The 21,364-nt window shown below is 31.2% G+C and overlaps 1 protein-coding gene across 1 annotated transcript in view; it reads left to right on the top strand.

Annotated features, from left to right (window-relative positions):
• LOC118762202 (titin-like) overlaps positions 1-21,364 on the top strand; it is a 285,670-nt gene that overhangs the window by 205,363 nt on the left and 58,943 nt on the right. Inside the window, exons 79-93 of the mRNA XM_036500741.1 lie at positions 360-496; positions 592-757; positions 1,448-1,606; positions 2,209-2,400; positions 2,831-3,024; positions 3,493-3,622; positions 6,155-6,278; positions 6,624-6,841; positions 9,098-9,260; positions 10,302-10,519; positions 11,172-11,870; positions 13,126-13,279; positions 15,730-15,944; positions 16,655-16,966; positions 18,324-19,808. Of these exons, the coding sequence (XP_036356634.1) occupies positions 360-496; positions 592-757; positions 1,448-1,606; positions 2,209-2,400; positions 2,831-3,024; positions 3,493-3,622; positions 6,155-6,278; positions 6,624-6,841; positions 9,098-9,260; positions 10,302-10,519; positions 11,172-11,870; positions 13,126-13,279; positions 15,730-15,944; positions 16,655-16,966; positions 18,324-19,808 (4,566 nt within the window). The remainder of the gene's footprint in view (positions 1-359; positions 497-591; positions 758-1,447; positions 1,607-2,208; positions 2,401-2,830; positions 3,025-3,492; positions 3,623-6,154; positions 6,279-6,623; positions 6,842-9,097; positions 9,261-10,301; positions 10,520-11,171; positions 11,871-13,125; positions 13,280-15,729; positions 15,945-16,654; positions 16,967-18,323; positions 19,809-21,364) is intronic.

Below are 21,364 nucleotides of genomic sequence, written 5' to 3' on the forward strand. Positions count from 1 at the left end.
CATTAAATGTGATGGGATTAAAATTGCAGACATTGATAGGGAGTGCTGGAAATGAACATAGAATGGGCTTGCCAGAAAATGGGTAAGGTGGGCAATAATTTGGTAAATTTACATTCTAGAAACAAAAAAATTAGACAGATTATGAAATAACAGTTTAACAAACTGAGTCCTGTTAAAAATATCATTGTTAATAACAAAAAGGAAATACGTATGTAATTGCTAGAAGTATATTGTAAATTTTCAATATTTATCGTAGTTAATTCTGAAAATGTTTTGACAATTTAAAGTAGAATATTACAAATACTGAAATAAATATAGATTATGTTAATTTCAAATCAAATATTATTTTGGTTCAACAGAAGAAGAAGAAGCTGCAAAAGAAACTTCTCCTGAATTTCGTAACTTACTTCGTGATACCAAAGTTGTTGTTGGAGAACCTGCAACCTTTGACTGTGAAGTTATTGGGAAACCTAAACCCAAAGTTCACTGGCAAAAGGTATGCTTACTTTCATTTAAATAATTTTTTTATGTAATATATGTAATATTGCTGGAGTTGGTGTCAATTGTAACTTTTTGCATTCTTTTCTCTAGGATGGCAAAAATATGCCTGAAAGTCCACGGTGGAAATTCATTCATGAAGAAAACCACTACACTCTCCTTATTTTTGAAGTTCAGCCTGAAGATGCTGGAACTTATGCTTGTGTTAGCATTAACACAAATGGAAAGTCAACATGTACTGCTAAACTGATTGTTGATGGTATGTAAACATTTTTTGTTACAAGGATATTAACAATAACAGGTTTATTCTATGCAGTATTGTTTGCTCATCATCGAGATAACATGATTAAAAACTTTTAAACATTCAACATAAGGTTAATGCCAGTTGTGCTCATCTATATTCATAGCAATTCATTTTGGGAATTGAAGATAAATATTTCTCCAGATGATCCTTATGAATATGAGTTATTATAGAAAAAATGTAAGTTAAATACAAATGAGAAAAGAATGCTTTTAATGTGATCAAAAATAAAACAAAAGACATGCAAAATAGGAAGAAAAATTAGTATTTAGTCAGTATTTGTAATAAAATACATTTTGTTATGAATAGGAAATTTAAAAGAAAAGTTAAGCTGCAGATTTACAATTTGATCAAAATTTAAAGATAATATTTGCTGAGAGTTTTGGTGACATAAAAGCTGCACAGGCATCTCAGATGCACCCCAAATCAAGTTGTGCATATTCAGATGGAAAGGTTTTTTGTGCATCAAAGCGTGTAATGTTGGCCCATCTTCACAATGGGATCCAGGGTGATTTTTTGTTAGATTTTTCTATGTATATATATGGAACATTAGTTTTGTTAGTCTGTTTATAAAAAATAGAATGTAAAAATGAAAAATGAAATGAAATGAAGGTGAGATCGTTAATTTATTTCTCTTTTTTTTTGTAGAACCAGATGTTACCAAAGAATCACATGCACATCTGAAGTTGGCCAAACAAGTAAAACAAGTAAAAGCTACTCCACCAGCTATTATCAAAAAGCCAGAAAATAAAACTGTTCCAGAGAGTGAAAGTGTTAGTTTCTCATGCAAAATCACCGCTAATCCACGTAAGTGTTTTTAAAAATTATATCTAACATATTTCCAAACATTTATTTATATTATACAACATAAAAAATGTTTAAAATCAGTTATTTACTCTAATATTTAATTTTCTAAACTCTTTTATATGTAAATTATTTTATTCTAAGTTATTTCTGAATTATTTTAAAATTTTAAGCAATGTTATTTTCTTCTGCCAATAAATGACAAATCTGAGGCATTTGCTTAACAATTCTTTTAACTTCGTTTTATCAAGTATAGTAAAGGCAATATTTTGCTGGTGAGTTCAGAAAAAGATTAAAACATGCCCAAAGTTATTGACCATAATTGAAGTACCATGTTTAGTAGTTTATTACATAAATGCATTGGCATTGTATTGTTTGTATTAGCTGTTATATGTTTTCTATTAGCATAGAAAACATATAACAGCTAATACAAAGAATACAATGCCAATAAAAGGATTAAAGTTCATTATCTATAATCTATCCAATTAGTCATTGAAACATCCTAGATATTCTTTTTTAAGTATGACACTTATTAAAATCTCCAATACCAATAATAAAATATTTCATTTTTTTAACATACATTGTTTGCATATTTAACATTTTAGCTCCGGTCGTAACATGGTACTGTAATAATCACCTTGTGAAACCTTCAAAATATTTCAACATGGTTTCTACTCCTGATGGTGTCCATACTCTAACTCTGTTGGAAGCATTTCCCGAAGACAGAGGTCAATACAGATGTGTGGCACGAAATGTTGCTGGAGAAATTTCCTCTGTTTGTTATCTCAATGTTATTGGTGAGTTATTTTCAACTTATATTAATGCATATTTTTGTTTCAGCATGATAGTGTTAAAATGTGTGTGTGTATAAATATGAATTATGTAAATTATTTTGAGTCAAATTATTTACATAATTAATATTTACATAAGTTTTCATGCATGTGTGCTTGATACAGATTTTCTTAATTATCCCTTAGCATATTATTCATAATCGACAAAAATTATTTAATTTGATAAAATAAGAAAAAGGCAAACAGTTGTTATGGGGCAGCTGCTAATAAATTTTATTTAGTATTTAATGCAATTATAATATTTTAATGTGAGTCATCTTATTCTTAAGTTTACCTATGTTATTCTTAAAAAATATATTTCTAAAAGAAGAGAATTTTCCTATTTAAATATAAGTAAATATAAAATGAATTAATTTAATGCTTGTTTTTTATTTAGGTCTTGAAAGTGAAACAGAACCAGAGACTCCTGAAGTTCCAGTTTCACCACCCAGTTTTATTAAACCAATTTCTAACATTGTTATCGAAGAAGGTTATCCAACATACTTTGAAGCAGTATTTACAGGAGAACCTGATCCAGAAATTACTTGGCTTCGCAATGGTAAAAAGATTAAGAACACCAGAGACTTTAAGGTAATAAAAGTTACATTAAAGGATGGGAGAATCTCATCTGAAAATTAAAAAAAAATCTTTTTTGCTATTGCCACAAAGCATGTGTATAAACTAATATACCACATATCAGGAACAGAAGAATAAATATTTGAACTATTAAAAGAGTTTGTTGCATTGTAAATGAATATATATAGTTTAACCTTTTTGTCACCAGCCTGGCTCTGGCTCTTTAGTATAAATGTCTTGCTTTCATAAGTTTTGAATTCAAATCTTCCACCAAATCTTAGTTAAAATTTATGTTCCTAACACTAGCTTAATGATAAAGCTAATTTACTAAATTTTTTGTTATAGTTAAAATAATTGAAAGAAACACAGAGCATCTCAAAATAAATACAGTATGGCCTATTTCATTTCTTCATCATTTGAAGAGTCACATCTCATTTCTCAGTGAACATGTTTTTATATTATTATAATCTTTTTCCTTTTTAGATTGAGAGAGTTGGTCAGACAACATTACTTACTATCAGGGAAGCATTTCCTGAAGATAGTGGTCTTATCACTTGTCGTGCACGGAACAGTGCTGGTGTTGCTGAATGTTCTGCTGAATTCTACGTTCAAGGTATGTACAATATCTTCCATTCATTTTGCAATAACTTTATAAGAAACAGAGCATGAAGTATTCATTGTATAATGTTATATTTTTGGATTAAAATTTTAACTGCATGGGAAATTTGCATTATTTTTGAATTTTTAAAAATATATGCTTTTATGTATTTTTGCACTATAAATATTATACCATAAATTATATAAACCATAATATATATATATATATATATATATTACGGAGATGTACTTGCATAGCGAGTGACTTGATCTGAGATCGTGTGCTGGAATGAAAACAATTGCAGTGTGGAAGGTGTTTATAAGCCATTTAAGAAACACACAAAAACCGTTAGATTCACTTCAACACTTAAATTTAATTTGTCAAAATATTTTCGTCACTTTGAGACCGCAACCTGTTCACTGACAAAACTTCGTGTTGCAGCACAAAGTTTTGTCAGTGAACAGGTCGCAGTCTCAAAGCGACAAAAATATTTTGACAAATTAAATTTAAATGTTGAAGTGAATCTAACGGTTTTTGTGTGTTTCTTAAATGGCTTATAAACACCATCCATGCTGCAATTGTTATATATATATATATATATATATATATATATATATAGCATTGTTTTTTTTCAATTCTGATTTAGTAATGGTGTTTAGTATTATATTTATATTATTACATTGATCCTTGATGTTTTCACACTTTATATACTTGTATGGTCTTGAGAAATGCAAAAAGCTGTCACTGAATTTTTTTAATGGTGTAAAACAAATTAAAAAATATTAATATTTTTTCAAATTTTTTTAACATTTTTATATTATTAATTTTATACAATATATATTGATATAATAATTGCGTGTGTAACAAATTTTGCGAGATTTATAAACTGCTTGGCCATTTTATTTTTTATGAATTGGTTTGGTTGTAATCTGAATAAATCCAAGGAAAAATTTTATATTTACTTTTTAATGCATGATTTTTATTCAATGTTTATATATTGAAATAAATAAAAAATTACCATTACTTATTAATTTTAGAAAAGTTGCATGTAATATTTCATAAGTCTTGATTTAGCTCTTCTCTTTGAATACACCACTAAACTGTTTGATTATCACTGCTATATACTAAGAATTCCATATGCATGTATCATCTAATAATGTAAGTATTATATTTATATAATTTTAAAAATTTAAATATTGATTTATTTCAGTATGCTAAAAGAATTTATACTTTATTTATTTTAAAACTGCTTTGCAATCATTTTCAATAGAAAATATTTTGCATGTTGAAATATTTAGCATGAGAGTGAGCTCTTGATATATATTACAGTCAGATCATGATGTGTGATTGTATAAAACATGATTAATATAAATTGAGTCAAATTTTTCTTATGCGAGAATGCATGTTTACTTTCTAAATTTAAACTGTTGGTTTACACTTTTAATATTTTGGTATCAATAATTAAAACTTAATTAGTATGTTTATCACAAGCTTTAAAACTTAATTTTGATGCAAAATTTCTTAAAGTGATATATTTTATTCTACCTGGTACAGCCTTCTGGCTTGCCAGTCCTCATTCAAACCGTCCAACCCATGCCAGCATGGAAAGCGGACGTATGGTGATGATGATGATGATGGTGATATAGCTTGAGGTTGTGCATTGGTTGAATTCTTAGAGACTTGCAGTATTTATTTCTGCTCTCTGCATTCTGAATTTAGATCTTGGCGATATTGACTTTGACTTTCATCCCTTTTAGGGTTTGATAAATAGAGCCTATCCAGGTTAGTGGACTAGTAGAATGGTTAGATCATTGGATGAGATATTGTGTGGTGTTTGTTCTGGCTCTTTGGATTCTGATATCATTATCTGCGATAACAATAGTAACAAACTGCATTGGCCTTTGGCTTGATTAAAATCAGTTATGTGGAGAGGTAGAGATTTGCATGCATAGCAATTGCTTGTCTTTCCATAAAGAAAACCTTGCATCATTGAGAAGAGTTTTCCAAGTGAAACACCATTCTATCTTGAGACGTATAGATTGCACTGATGAGGAGGGGACATTTTCTTCATCAGCTGTTGACTGGTGATCATAATAGTATCATTTCCTCCAGCAATGCCAAGCAATATTAATGCTACTGGAGAACATCTTGGTTCTCTTGTACCACATCTTAGCATGCTTTGGTTAGGTTATCTCTTTTACACTCATATGGTCACTCTACAAAACTGAGGTGCAACCATGCCAACAAACAACAACAATATTGCTTTACTACAAGCTAAGGATTGTTCTTCACTCACATCTTTGAGTTTACTTTCACATTCATCAGCAATAGACATGATGAATCTCAGCAGTATGCTAATCACTTTGTTCTTCCTAAATCTTAGCTAGCAAAATAAGACAGTGAAGTATTTGAAAAAAAACATCTAATATAACTGTAATTACACAACTTTTCTTAACTGCTTACATAAAGCAAAGGAGCAAGTTGTCATAAATAAACAAATTCTCTTGTTCTTTTAACTGAAATTTGTTGTCATGAATTTATTTACAGAGGAACAAGAGCTACCAGAAGACAAAGTTTCTCGTGCAGGAATGAAATTAGTTCAACCAAAAATACCTGTATTTAAGAGATCTCTTTCTCAAACCTACAAAGTGAAACGAGGACAAATTGCAAGGTACAGTTCTATATAAGTTTATACTGGCATCACTTTTTCATCAACTTATTCATAACTTATGATCATTTTGGTGTGTAGTAATTGATTTGCTAATATATAATATAGATTATATATTAACAAATGTAATTATATATTGGGATGAAATAGTATTTAGTTATATTTGTTAATATATAATCTAAATTATTTACAAGATACCGTTACTATTATTATTCACTTGGAATTTTATTATTGTTTTATTTTGAGTATCAGTTACTGTTATTTATGCTTTTTTTGTTGCTCCGTAGTATGTGATGTGGTGTGAAATGCATAAAAAAGCTTAAACTATAATTTTTTAAATAATTTCAGACTTGAAGCTCAGGTTGAGGCTTATCCACCACCACTGGTGAAATGGTATGTCAATGGTGTTGAAATTCTACCATCAGATCATTACCAGATGTTCCAAGAAGGAGATACTGTTGTCTTGATCATCATTCATGTTGATGAAGAGGATATTGGAGAGTATGTCCTGAGAGTTGGAAACGAGCTTGGTGAAATTACATGCAGGACAACCATTACTTTTGATGGTTAGTATTTGTTTTACTTCAGTAATAATGTCATTAAAATTAGTGGCAAGTATCTGCAGTAAAAGATATTAGATTGTATTGGTAGCAAGAATCACTTGCCTTCATATCATGATGTCTACAACAGTCTTGAAATTTCTGTCCATAGAAGAGGGAAACCTGGAGTGACAGTTTTTATACAGGAAGTGCTAGAAGAGTAAAAACAATTGATAACTAATAGTTGGTCTAACATTTTGTAAGCCAGAGAGCTTAAGAGACTATGGAAAACTAAGACAACAGTTATTCCTGTGGGAATTTGTGCACTTGATATAACATCCAAAATGGTACCTAAAAAACTGAATGAAATTGAAATTGCAGCTCACATTATCAACCAGCCTATATTCTGCAAGAATCTTAAGAAAGATTCTTGAGATTAGAGAAGAACAGTCATTATTCCTGCTAATTAAATTAGCATGTACTAACTTGATAATAATAATAATAATGATAATAATGATTACTTTTAAAGCAAACTTCTAATTTTCTTATGTTTTCACAGACATTCTCTTGAACAATGTTTTATGCAAAACCAAAAATATGGCACCCTAGTCATAGCACCTGCTTGAACTTCTAACTTGTTGTCTCTTGAGGTCTCTGGGTGAGACTTGGAGTCAACTTGTACAAATACAAAGTGAAAACATGATAATAATAATAATGATAATAATAATAATAAAAATAAAATATGGAATATTTTCAAACTTATAATATATGTTACAGAATAAAACAAAAAAAAGTATACAACTAACAATAAGTATTTTCAACCCTATAAATACTGTTCAATTTTTTTTTTGTTTTCATCATCATCATCATCATCATCATCATTTAGCGTCCGTTTTCCATGCTAGCATGGGTTGGATGGTTCAACTGGAGTCTGTGAAGCCGGAAGGCTGCATCAGGCCCAGTCAGATCTGGCAGTGTTTCTACGGCTGGATGCCCTTCCTAACGCCAACCACTCTGTGAGTGTAGTGGGTGCTTTTTATGTGCCACCCACACAGGTACCAGACGGAGCTGGCAAACGGCCACGAATAGATGGTGCTTTTACGTGCCACCGGCACGGGGGCCAGGCGAGTCTGGCAACGGACACGAACGGATGGTGCTTTTACGTGCCACCGGCAGTTTTATATTTATAAATTTCTAATTCTATTCTATAAATACTACAATGCTATAAGTTGCAGGGGAACATGATTTAAAATTCCTAACATGTAAGAATTCAGAATAGTCTGTTTGTTAGGAACAAGAATCTTCAGAAAGGTGCAGGATATGATTGCTATCCAGCAGAATGAACTGGCATAACACCTAAGACTGAGAGATAAAAACAACTAATAATAATAATAATAATAATAATAATAATAATAATAATAATAATAATAATAATAAAAAAAAAATAATAATAATAATAATAAAATTCATTGCCCTGATGCAATACCAGACAGTGGCTCTCATGGCTCCTGATCTTAACTGATTGGAAGTGATATCATGTACATTGTTTTGTCTTGGTATAAAAGATGGACTACAGCAAATATTCTGCTCAATACTACAGATTTGCTTGTCAGTTGTTTGACCTTAACCAGTTGAGCATGTTCCTTAGTGGCTGAAGATATGTGCATCTCTGATCACAAGCAGAAGTAGTGGAGGAGCATCATAGCCATGTGTTGAGAGGAATTCTTTGGGGTTTGGATAATTCACCTTTGGAAGCATGGGAATTTTGTTCAACATCCTTAAACAACCCTTATTCAAGGACATCTTGAGCTGGATGGGCTACTCAACTTGAAGAAAATTCTAACTAGGCCCCACCTGCAATGTCATGTGCTGTTTATCTTGATATGAGGTCACCATGTCGCACACATTTGGTTGTGATGCATGTGCTTGGTGTACCCTTATCAGATGGGTAGTCATGATGGGTATACTGGGCTTCATATATTTTACCCCAGTGTCACTTTGATGGCATGCACTGCTATCTCACCCATAATCACACACACACACACACACACACACACACACATATATACATAACATATTACATCTGTTTCTCCATGTTTGTATAGATTAAATGAGTTTTCTTCTGTTTAATGTTTTGCCACAGAACTTAGTCTTTTTCTTGAGGCCTACCACTTCTTCCTACATCTTCTTTGAAATAGCTGTTGGTATATTATTTTAGTTGCACTCAATTAAAACTTTGCAACAAAGAATCTAACAAATTGCAACTGTTCTTATTTTTTTCAGAAAAACAAAAGGTTGTGCAAATACCAGATAAACCTGATTCCGTTACTATTAAAATGATTGAGAAAGAAGAAAAGACTATTACAACTGAAATCAGGGAAATAAGGCCTATTTTTGTTGAGCCTATTCAACCTGAGGTGTTCGTCCGAGAAAGAGGAATTGCAAGGTAAAGTTTCACTAAAACCTTTACTGTTGTTTTAAATAATAATATTATACTGGTCTAAAGGCAGGGAACTGACAGAAACATTAGTAGGCCAGGTGAAATGATTAGCAGTATTTCATCTGCCTTTACATTCTGAGTTCAAATTCTGCTGAGGTTGACTTTGCTTTTCATCCTTTCGGGGTTGATAAATTAAGTACCAGTTGCATACTGAGGTTGATCTAATTGACTGGTCTAGTCTGCAACTTAATTCCTTATAAAAGTCTACAGTTTGACCATATAAGCAGATATTTCATCTTTATCTTAAACACATTGCATTTCCTGAAGGCCAGTTAGAGTAAGGGAGATAATCATTTCTACATAGTATTTGGAGGGATTAGAAGACCCATACAATATATGTATAGTTAATTTTTTTTAACTTACTCATTATGAAGGTAATAAAATTTCTAGTCTTAGGTAATTATGTATAGCACCATTTAATTTCTATTAGAAATTGTCAACTTTAAAAAAAATGAGATAAATAAATAAAACAAATTATTTCCTCTTAAATGGTTTGCTTATTTTAACTGAAAGCATCATAGACTCATGTCTATCTGAACATAATTTTTATTTGTTTTCTTATTTTCTAATAACCCTCTTTACGTTTGCTTTTAAATTAAAATGTGAAGCTACTGTCTAAATTAGATGTTAACTATTAGAAGGCTCTGATTTCATGTTATGTTTATTTATAATAATTATAAACTGTAAGCCATTGATGTTTAGACTCAACAGGAAAAATATTCAAATCTAGTTTCTCTTATTTTGTAAAATCATAATATAATATTTTATTATCATAGATAGATTTATATTCCATGTTAATACTTATACTAAGCTTTTCATGAATTGGCCTCAGTTCTTTCCAATTATGTGTTTGTGTGTGTAGGTATTGGTGTGTATATATATATATATATATATATATACACATATATATGTATAGATAGATGGATAGACATAGATATATGTTTATATTTATATAAATGTATATGTTTTCATTATTTTATCTTACAGACTTGAATGTTCAGTAGATGCTCATCCTCCTCCTTTGATTACTTGGTATATCAATGGAATGGAAATCAAGCCTTCTCCACATTATGAAATCTTTTACGAATCTGGTAAAAGTTTGCTGATCATTATTGATGTTGGACCAGAAGATACTGGTGAATATACATGCAGAGCAGTTTCAGAATTAGGTGAAGCTGTGTGCAGTACTACCTTATATGTTCAAGGTAATATTTCTCTTTTCATATCATCAATGGTTTTATTTGTACATTTTACATTCCTTTTTGAATGGTAGCATGGGTTTTAGTGGAATACATATAACTGTTTCCATAGATCGATGACCATTGTGTCATTAACCCTTAACTGGTTTCAAGTAAGGGAATTTTCATGCCAATCATCTTTGAAAGCACAGAGCTTCTGGATGATTTGTTGACTGGGATTGTTGTTAAAAACACCAATACCTAATTCCCTAAAGTGGGACTAAACTTGAAACCATTTGGTTGCAAATCAAATTTCTGGCAGTCATGCTTGTACTTGTCAACACTTTTTTAATATTCAACTGTAGCATAGCATGATCTGTGGTAGCCACAGTGGTTATGCTCTTCTTTAAATGTAACATACCTTCAATGTATGTTTGGCCTCCTCCATCCAAAGTGGCTACTCTGTGTAGTCCACATACCCCACACATCTCATGCTAAACCATTGACAGTTACTATTAAAAATCTGACTTTACCATTCTAAATAAAACATTGGAAAGTGATATACTTTTATACTTGAATAAATATTCAAAATGCCTTATTTAATGCAATCATTACCAATTATATAAAAATAAAAGAAAAATGTTTAGCTATAACTAATGTTATGTTGCTTATCTTACAGAACCTGCTGCAGAAATGTCACCACCTCCTGAAACTGAAGAGGAACCTCCTGTAGAGGACTTTATGCCACCAAACTTTGTCAAAGACTTAGAAACAATGGATGTGGTCGATGGCCAAGAAATAAAAATGATATGCAAAGTTGTTGGAAAGCCTATTCCTCATGTTTCTTGGTTCCACAATGGAACTAATATTGATAACAATGATGAATACGTCATTTCATACAACCCAGAGACAGGAGATATTTGTCTCCATATTGTGGAAGCTCTTCCAGAAGATCGAGGAGATTATGTTTGCATGGCTATCAATCAATATGGACAAGCAGCTACATCTGCTCGACTGACAGTTCATGAACCAAAGAAAGAAGAAGTCATTGTTCCTATTCAGAAGAAAGATCAGAAAGCCAAACCAGCTGCTATTCCTCCTGAATTTGTGGAACCTTTGCAACCACAAACTGTTCAAGATGGTTCTCAGGTTGTATTGACTTGCAGAATGAATGCTTATCCTGAACCCAAAATCACTTGGTATAAAGACTCAATTGAGATTGTACCAAATAATGATTTCCAGATAACATTTGAAATCGAAACTGGTAGATGTAAGTTGATTATTACTGAAGTCTATCCAGAAGATGCAGGAGAATATACTTGCCATGCCAGAAACATTTATGGAGAATCTGTTACTTCCACAACTGTTATTGTTGAAAGTGAGTAATATAGTTATTATAGTTTCATAGGATACATTTTAAATTCTTACCTTCATTTAATGTTAATTTGATCATATTAGGATGATATCAATAATGCTAAAAGAATAAGACTATTTTCATGAAATAAGAACTGAGTTAAATTTAGTTGATAATTTCAGTAGATTTTTTTCATTATGTTGTGTATAAATATTCTTAATGTATGTACACACCTAGTAAAGCAACAGCATTAATGTTTTGTCTCAGAGAATCATCTCTGAAGGAGAAGTTTCTCTGAGGCAAAATATTACAACTAGCACCTTTCCACAGTTGTATATATATGTTATGAACATTATACATGTCATTATTTTAATTTATACTGTTTCTAGTGCATCTATTAATTTGATAAATTTTTAAACCTAAAATTCAACAAACAAAAATAGAAATATTTCATAAAATGAATTAATTTAAAAGAATTTTAGAAATTGATAGTTAATATCATTTTATGAATTTTCATTTTGGTACAAGGCCACAAATTTGAAGGGAAGTTGTATAGTTTTAATCACATGTAGTGTAAGGTCTATTAATTTGCGATGTTTAGAAATTTGTTGACAATATACTATTATAATTTTTCTCAGTGGTACAAGGCCAGAAATTTAAAGAAGAATTATATAGTTTTTAGTCACCTGTGTTTGATTAGTATCCTGTTATATCAACTCGAGAAAAACAACAAGTTAAGTTTACCCCAACCAAATTTAAATCCAGAAATTGAGACCAAACTAATTTCTGGAAGATGTTTATATCATAACAGTTACTGCGACCAACAACATTTTCACTATAAATGAATCCTAGTGACTTTAGTATTAAGTAAATAACAAGATGGGTCAATTAGCAGAAATGGTTGAGCAATAGATTAAATAATTTGTCTGTATTTAAGTTCATAATCTATGATTTGATTTCAAATCTTGTAAGGGTTGACTACCTTCAGTACATCTGAGATTGTTAAGTACTAGACTTACTTGGTTTGATTTAACCGAATCCTCCCCTATCCCATAAGTTAGCAGCCTTATCACAGTGAAATAAATTGATATTAAATTAATAATGCATTTTAAAAAATTAGATGAAATAATCCCAGATAAATTACCGTACTCTTCACTTAGTATCTTTGTTCAGTCAGTCTTCGAATAAACTGATCAAGTAAACATTTGCATTTAATTTACTTTATACACAAATATGCAAAAACCAGCCTGTTTACATTTTACCTTTAAATATTTTTCAGCTTCAATCACAACAACTGAGACCACAACAAAATCTGTGACAACCATTCCTCTTGATGAAAGCATCAAATTAGTTGATGAACGTTACATTACTTCTGTTCAGATGTCACCTCATTATATTGAACCAACTGAGGTTTATCATGGAAAACCTGTCAGGTAATTATCCTAAATTATACATAGAAAATGTTCATCATTTTATTCTAATTTTGTTTATTAGAATTGTGAATTGGAAAAGTTTCCATAAATAATAATAATAAGGAACCATTTTTTCTGAAGTAATTGTAAAATGAAAGTTGTTTAGAAATGTTGAAGTCATCATCATAATCATCATTGGTCAGATGAGACTACATTTGGGCAGAGTTTTCTATGGCTGGATGTCCTTCCTGGTTCCAATCCTCACCTGTTTCTAAACAAGATAATAGTTTTCTAGTTTACTGAAAAATAAACAGACTGGATACATTTTCATGACTAACTGGAAAAAAACAGCACTATTTGCATCCGTCTTTTGCTTAAAAAGATCATACATATATATTAAATTTCTGAGCAAATATATAGCTGAGTTAATAGAAATACATTAAAATGATGATGATGAGGTAGATTAAGATTAGACTTCTATAGGCTAGGCAGTTGCTTTTTTTTCTTTCTTTATATATCACATATAGTATCATATTATGTGATTGCATCATCCATACTCTCAACAATGCGCCCTTAACCCTTTCGATACCAAACCGCCCAAAAAAAATTTTGATTAATGTGACCAAACCGCTCAAAGCCGCCCGAATTTACCTATTCATATTTAAATGAGTATATCAGAGCAAATCTCTTTAGTACATTCGTGAAAACACGTATTATACTACAGTTTTGTACAAAAATCGAAGTGTAATTTTAATTCCGTGAATTTTGGGAGATTTTTTTCTGAAATTTGTTCCTATTGTGTTTTCAAAATTTGTAATTCTGACAAAAAATGGATACGAATTTCATTATATCAAGCAGCGAGTCAGAATTCGAAGGATTTTCTACTGAAGACCTTGATAAATCTAACTCTATGACTGAAAAAAAAAAGGCATGTGGTATTTGATAATGAATCTGATGTTTCATTTTCCGAAAGTGAAAACAGTGAATCCGAGAGCTCCAACAGCGATAAAGAAAATCAATTGGCACCTGAATGGAGTTAAAATTTAAAACTGTTTCTTTCGGTGATTTTTCTGAAGAAACTGGACCAAGCCACAGACTTTCCCAGAAGAGTAAAGCCTTAGACTATTTCTTTTTACTTTTTCGAATCAGCCTATTTGAAATCATTACGGCGGAAACGAACCGTTACGCTAAATGTAAGCAAATCGAAAGAAAGGATACTTTGTGGTTTCTCACAACCTTAAATGAAATTAAGGCTTATTTTGCCATAAATATTATTATGGGTATCAGAAAGTTACCCAGAATAACAAATTTTGTTGTATACCCAATTGAATATTAGCTAATAACCCATTTTCTACAGCGATGTTTGAACAAAATTTTAATAATTTTATATTTTGTTGAATTTACCTGTATCTACCTGCAATTAAAGTCACTTTGTGACAAAAATTATAGTATAGAATTGGTTGAGAACATTTCATTAAATTATTTTCCAAAATTCACGTTAATATATTGATAAATAAAAAAGTTATAGTTGTTTAATGAAACCAGACTAAATTTATGATTATGTTAGAAATTAATTGAAACACATAAGGGGTGTATTTTGGTCAGAAATATAGTAACGAAAGGGTTAAATATGGTTTCTGATTACAAATATCTTGGATCATACATATCATCATCTGGAAAAGACTTTCTAACTAGAAAGTCTATGGCCTGGTCAGCTTGTAATGACATGCATAAGATCTGGTCATCAAATCTAAGTAGAGACTTCAAACTTGAAATCTTCAAAGCCACAGTCGAACCAATTCTACTATATGGCTCAGAAACCTGGACGTTATCAAAGAAGCTTGAGAGGCGGCTGGATGGAACCTACACTCGCCTCCTTATGAAAGCTCAAAATCTCTCATGGAAGCGCCATCCAACCAAAATGCAAATATATGGGAAACTACCACCTGTGTCATCTCTTGTGAAAGGTAGGAGAGTCCAGTTTGCTGGACATTGTTGTAGAGCTGAAAAAGAAGTCATTTCTACTCTTCTCCTCTGGAAGCCATCTACCCGCAATACCAGAGGGTGCACACTCTCCTACCCTGATGTAATCTCCAGGGATACAGGCATCCAGCAACAGGACCTCCGTAATGCCATGATGGACCGTGAAGTCTGGCGTAGCATGGTAAATTCCATCGTCTCAACCACGGTCGAACAATGATGATGATGATCATATATGTCTATATTTATATTTAATATATAGAAATGTATTCTTTGAAAAGTCTCAATTTAATAAATATGTAGATATTTAAAATTTTATTTCATTGTAGATTTAATTCTATTTATAGAGCTAAGTTTTATTTATAGAACTAAGCATTATAGAGCTAATCTTTTTACAAATTTTGTTAATAAAGTAACTATCTTTGTCTTTTTATACACTTTTAAATCTATTTTATTTAATTTCAACATGATTCTTTCTATTTTTATTTCAGACTAATATGCCAGTTGACTGGAGAACCCAATGTCTCCTGGTATATCAATGAGGTTGAAGTTCGACCAACACCTAACAGGAAAATGTTTATTGAACATAATACATCAATATTATTGATTGTAAATGCAACATATGAAGATACTGGCGAATACATTTGCCGTATGGAAAATAAAGAGGGTGTATCAATAAGTAGAGCATCTATCAATGTGATGAAACGTAAGTATGATGTATTTTTTTAGCACATAAAGTTAAAAGTTGCAAATGTTTGGGATTAAATCTTTAAATTCTACTGGTTCTCTGATAAATTTAATAATAACATAATAGTTCCCAGTTGCAGCATTTTAGAATTGACATCATATAAAATCCCTTTGCTTTGTAAGTATAGTTTATAATTATAATTGCAGTATATGATGTTATATGAGTTAATTATGAAGTATAATAATAGAGTAGCTGTATACTGTCAACTTAATGTGACAGTCCCATGAAGGGAATCATACTACTACTATTTAGCCCTAGGAAGCAGCAACACTTCCTGTCGGCCTTGACACCAGACTGATGATGAGCAAAGACTCAGAAACTAGTCTCTGGATGCAGTCTTAGCTGGGTGGGGGTGCTTATCTCTCCCTTGCAAACATAAGGACACAGGAAATGTGTCAAGGCTGACAGAAACTATTGCTGCTTCCTAGGGCTAAATAGCAGAAGTATGATTCCCTTCATGGGACTGTCACATTAAATTGACAGTATACAACTACTACATCGTACTACTACTGCATAAATCTCTCTGAGATATTTAGAAATGTATTATTTCTATAATAATAGAGTAATATTTACACAGGAAACCATAAAAGTTAGGAAAATATTCTGATTAAAGTACACCTTTTTAAATAAGATTTTACTGAGTTTCAATTTATATGTATTTAATTTAGAAATTGAAGCACCACTTACTGAGCCAGCAGCTCCTGAATTCACAGAATTACTTCAGCCATATACTGTTCATGATGGCGATAGAGCAGAATTTAGAGTGCGTTTCACTGGCCAACCTTTGCCAAAAATAACATGGTTTTATGATGGCAAAGTTATAACATCCACCAATGATATACAAATTACAGTAGATTATGAACGAAAAGAAAGTATTCTCATTATTGTGGAAGTATTCCCTGAAGATGAAGGAGAATATACTTGTTCTGCATCAAATGAGTATGGTGAGACAATAACAACATGCAAACTGACAGTTACATGTAAGTTTTACTTTTTACAAAGGATCTTTATAAAATTGTTTTGGTGTCTTTTTCCATTTATTTTATTTAATATACTAATAAATTTTATTAATTCATTATCATTATTGAATTATTTCATTAGATATAAACCCACTTTTCATTGGATTAGATATGTAGTTGATCCAATTGACTTCCGTATTAACAAGATATATTTTATTGTCATTTGGGATGAAAGGTAGAGGTGATTCTGTTGAGAGCTGAATTTTGAACATAGAGAAAATAGTGAAGCATCTCTTTAGCCTTCAGATTACTCTGCCAAATGTCATGCTTATTTATTCACATAATTTTGTAGTAATAGTGTGTTATCTTGTAGCTTCAAGATTTCAATGATGTGATAGTTTATTTTTAGAATAATGTTGTAAGATAGGTGTGAGAGGTTGGATCCAACTAGTTTGAACATGAAACAGGTCAAATATTAAGGCTGGATAAAGGGCCAGTTTAAATGCAAAAGTGTTAATCTGTTTGCTCAACTATTTCTATTACTTCATAAATATAAAGATAGAATACAAGTAAGTTAAAATTACAAAAAGACAGAAAATATACTTTGAAAATGTTTAGGAAAATGTTTTATATAAATTTTCTTATAATCAAAGGAATATATGATTGAATAGTGAGGGTGTTTCCATAATATTTTGATTTTTAAAATCTTTTAGCTTTTACTTGTTTTAATCACTAGACTGTGGCAATCTTTGAATTTTAATCTGTTTTAGGCTCTCTTGGAATTTTTACTCTTTACAAATGGGAAATAGATAAAGGATACTGAAAAAGCTACTAGATATAAGTGTTTTAATAGCCTGATGTGTATCATTTGTATCCCATTGATTTTGTACTGAATTTATCAACAGAATGAATGGAAGATTTAGATCTTCAAAACTGAATTAAAATAGCTGCTTTGCTTATGTTAGTAAACTTACTGTAAGTGAAATCTCTAATCCATGAGGTTTATGTGAAAAAAATGTCTATGTCAAGAAGATATATAATTAAATGATATATTTTAATTGGATTGACCAAAATTTTTCTTTTAAATTGCAAGAATTGCAATTTATACTAACATACCTCTATTTAAGATAACTTGATAATGACACAATCAGATCAATAAATACATTAAATAACATTCCATTTTTTCATGAATTCTCTTGTGTGAATATTTTCAAATTACTTTCCATCTGTGTTTATATTTACTAATCATTTGTTTCATATTTCTTCATTTGCTAATCATATCCATTTATCTGCGAAAGATAATCACTGTTAGTTTCTTGTGGTGGTCAAACATTAATTTATATACATTTAAATATTTTTGCGTTTTAATTCATTTCAGCTTCATCTGGTAGTGAAGCTATTGAATCTGATGAAACACATAAACAAACCATTATAGTTGATCAGCCGCAAATAGTAGAATTACCCGATGAAACTGTCTATCAAGAACATGTAGACTTTCAATGTGATGATCGAAGAGAATCTGAAACTGATCTATTTTATGATGCACCTGAGGAAGTTACTCAGACAGAGGAAATTAAAACAATATCTACAACAACTTCTTATTTTGAGCAAACTGAAGAAGTTCCAGCTGATGTAAAAGCTACTGAGAAACATACTACTACTTTAACAGTAGATCAAGAAGGAAAACCTACACCTGTGGAGTTACGATTCCAAGTTAGTGAACCTGTGACTGAAACTAGAACTGAAATTCATGAATCAACTCACATAACTTCCGAAGAAATTCCTGCTAAGGATGATGTAGTTATTGAACGTGAAGACATCCATAAAGAAACAATTGAAATACTTCATAAAGAACAACCTGAAAGTGAACCTGTAGTTGTTTCACAGAAAGAAGTACAGCCTGTTCTTCAACCTCAAAGAATTGAAGTTGAAGTTAAGGAGCATGTTATGAAGATGAAGTCACCTGAGGTTCAAGTAGTTCTGCTCCCTGATACAGTTGATGCACCTGTTTCAGAAGCAGTTGAAATACCTGCACAAACTGATGTACCAGTTGTAGAAGCCATTGAAATACCTGCACAAACTGATGTACTAGTTGTAGAAGCAGTTGAAATACCTACACAAACTGATGTACCAGTTGAAGTTATTGAAGTACCTGCACAAACTGATGTACCAGCTGTAGAAGCAGTTGAAATACTTGCAAAAGCTGATGTGCTAGTTGGAGAAGCAGTCGAAATACCTACACAAACTGATGTACCAGCTGTAGAAGCAGTTGAAATACCTGCACCAACTGATGTACCAGTTGAAGTTGTTGAAATACCTACACAAACTGATGTACCAGTTGTAGAAATTGTTGAAATACCTGCTCAAACCGATGCACCAATTGTAGAATCAGTCGAAATACATGCACAAATTGATAAACCAGTAGTTGTAGAAGTAGCTGAAATACCTGCACAAACAGTAGATATGGTTTCAGTTTCTCGCGAAACAATTGTTTTGAAAAAAGAGGAACAGCCAGTAATTGAAGAGGTCATAAAGGAAGAAATAAAAGAGAAAGAGAAACCAGTTGAAAAAGCTGGTAAAGCACCAGTATTTACTTGGAATTTGACATCATTGAAAGTTATGGATGGTGAAGAAGTAAAATTTCTCTGTGAAATCGATGGTCAGCCAATGCCAGAAATAGTGTGGTACCACGAGGAAGTACCTATTTCTGAAAACCAAGATTTCAAATGTACATACAATAAGGAAACTGGAAGTTGTTCTTTACTGATTTCTGAAGTATTCCCACAAGATGCTGGTGAATATAAATGTGAAGCAACCAATGCTCTAGGTACTGCTGTTAGCAGAGCGTATTTGGAAATAGAATGTAAGTGATAATTGTTGCAGGTTTAGAAGCATCATAGATTTAGTTTCTGCCTTCGTTACTTGTCTTGTTCTAATCACTAGAAGCATAATGCATAAAATTGCTAATGAAACTACAACATATTATTATTATGCTTCTGCTATTGACAGCCATGACCATGTTGAGTATTTGCTTGAGTATTTGCCTCGGAAAGTTACATGTTCTTAGTATAAATATTTAGATTTGAAATCTTTTTACTTATTACATTTAAAAGGATTTTCAAAAGTTTCGCATCTCTTATTAGCATCATTTATCATCTGTCATTTATTAACCACAATTATTCGTAAGTGTAAGTAAATAATTGTGTTGCATTCATTTTTACTAACATTTATTTCTTTACAGGCATTTTTATTTCATTATCATTATGTAATTAAAATATTGAAGCTTTCTATGTCTGTGCATGAAATAATGTAAAATAAATTAAATCTCGTGCTTAAAAAATAAATTAAATGGAATGCTCTTGAAAACCCCTCAAACTAAAAGTTTTTCTTAATATTATTACAAGCTTACATTTATTTAGGGATTTAATTTAAATTCAGGTCATAGTCATATTAACAGTTTATAGTTCCTTTGAATGTTGTACTGCTAAGAGTTTTTGGTTCATAAAATCAATGATAGAAAACTGATACTTTTGCATTAGTTTTGCTTGATGCAATGAAAACTAATGAAGAATTGTGTAACTGATCTTGCACAACAAAGAATACAAATAAAGCTTATATGTATATTTAATTTTGTAATCTTAAGCAATCAGATGAGTTATGATAGTGAACAAAAAGAAACTAGTTAACATAGCTCAGTTGTATTTACTTTAAGGTTGGCGTATGCACTCATTCACATTTAATCACTATTTCTCCTTCTAGAGTACTGACTTCAAATATTTCTTTAAATTTTTTTCGGAAGTAGGTGCAAGCTGCAAAGTATTCCATTAATAGTACTCATTACTTACTTCAAATCTTACCTCTCAAATCTACTTAAGTATCCTACTATCCTATCATTTTTCTACTAAATGATAGGATAGTAGGATATCCTATCGGCTAAAATATCATCATGTGTTTTTTTTTACACTTGTTTTCATGTCTTGAGGACATTTATTCTCCTTCTTACTGAAATTATTCTTTACATTAGTCTCCTTCTACTAATGGCTCACTAGAATATTGGTTATTCTTTAAAAACAAAGATATTTTTTAGCCTATAAGTGTCTGGAGGAAATATCTCACTAAAAATAAAAAGCAGGCTTTCACAGATGTACTCTAGCCCTGACCCACTGGTGTACTGTACGCTCTTTCTGATTTTTCACTTGCTACTATAATGGCTTCTGTTCTTTGGAGCTGACTGTGTTAATACCTTTTCTACTCAGATATTCCCAACTCACTCACCTTTCCTCTTTCCATCATCCTTGTTATCATCCCTCCCCATCCTTGTGCTTCCAGGATCTCCCTTAATTACTATGCTCTGTCATTCCTTTCCAAGGTATCAGCTTTCTGGAATTTCTTCCTTGTTCATATCTTTCCCACTGTCCT

Source organism: Octopus sinensis, linkage group LG2, assembly GCF_006345805.1.
Source record: "Octopus sinensis linkage group LG2, ASM634580v1, whole genome shotgun sequence".
Classification (NCBI taxonomy): Eukaryota; Metazoa; Mollusca; class Cephalopoda; order Octopoda; family Octopodidae; genus Octopus; species Octopus sinensis.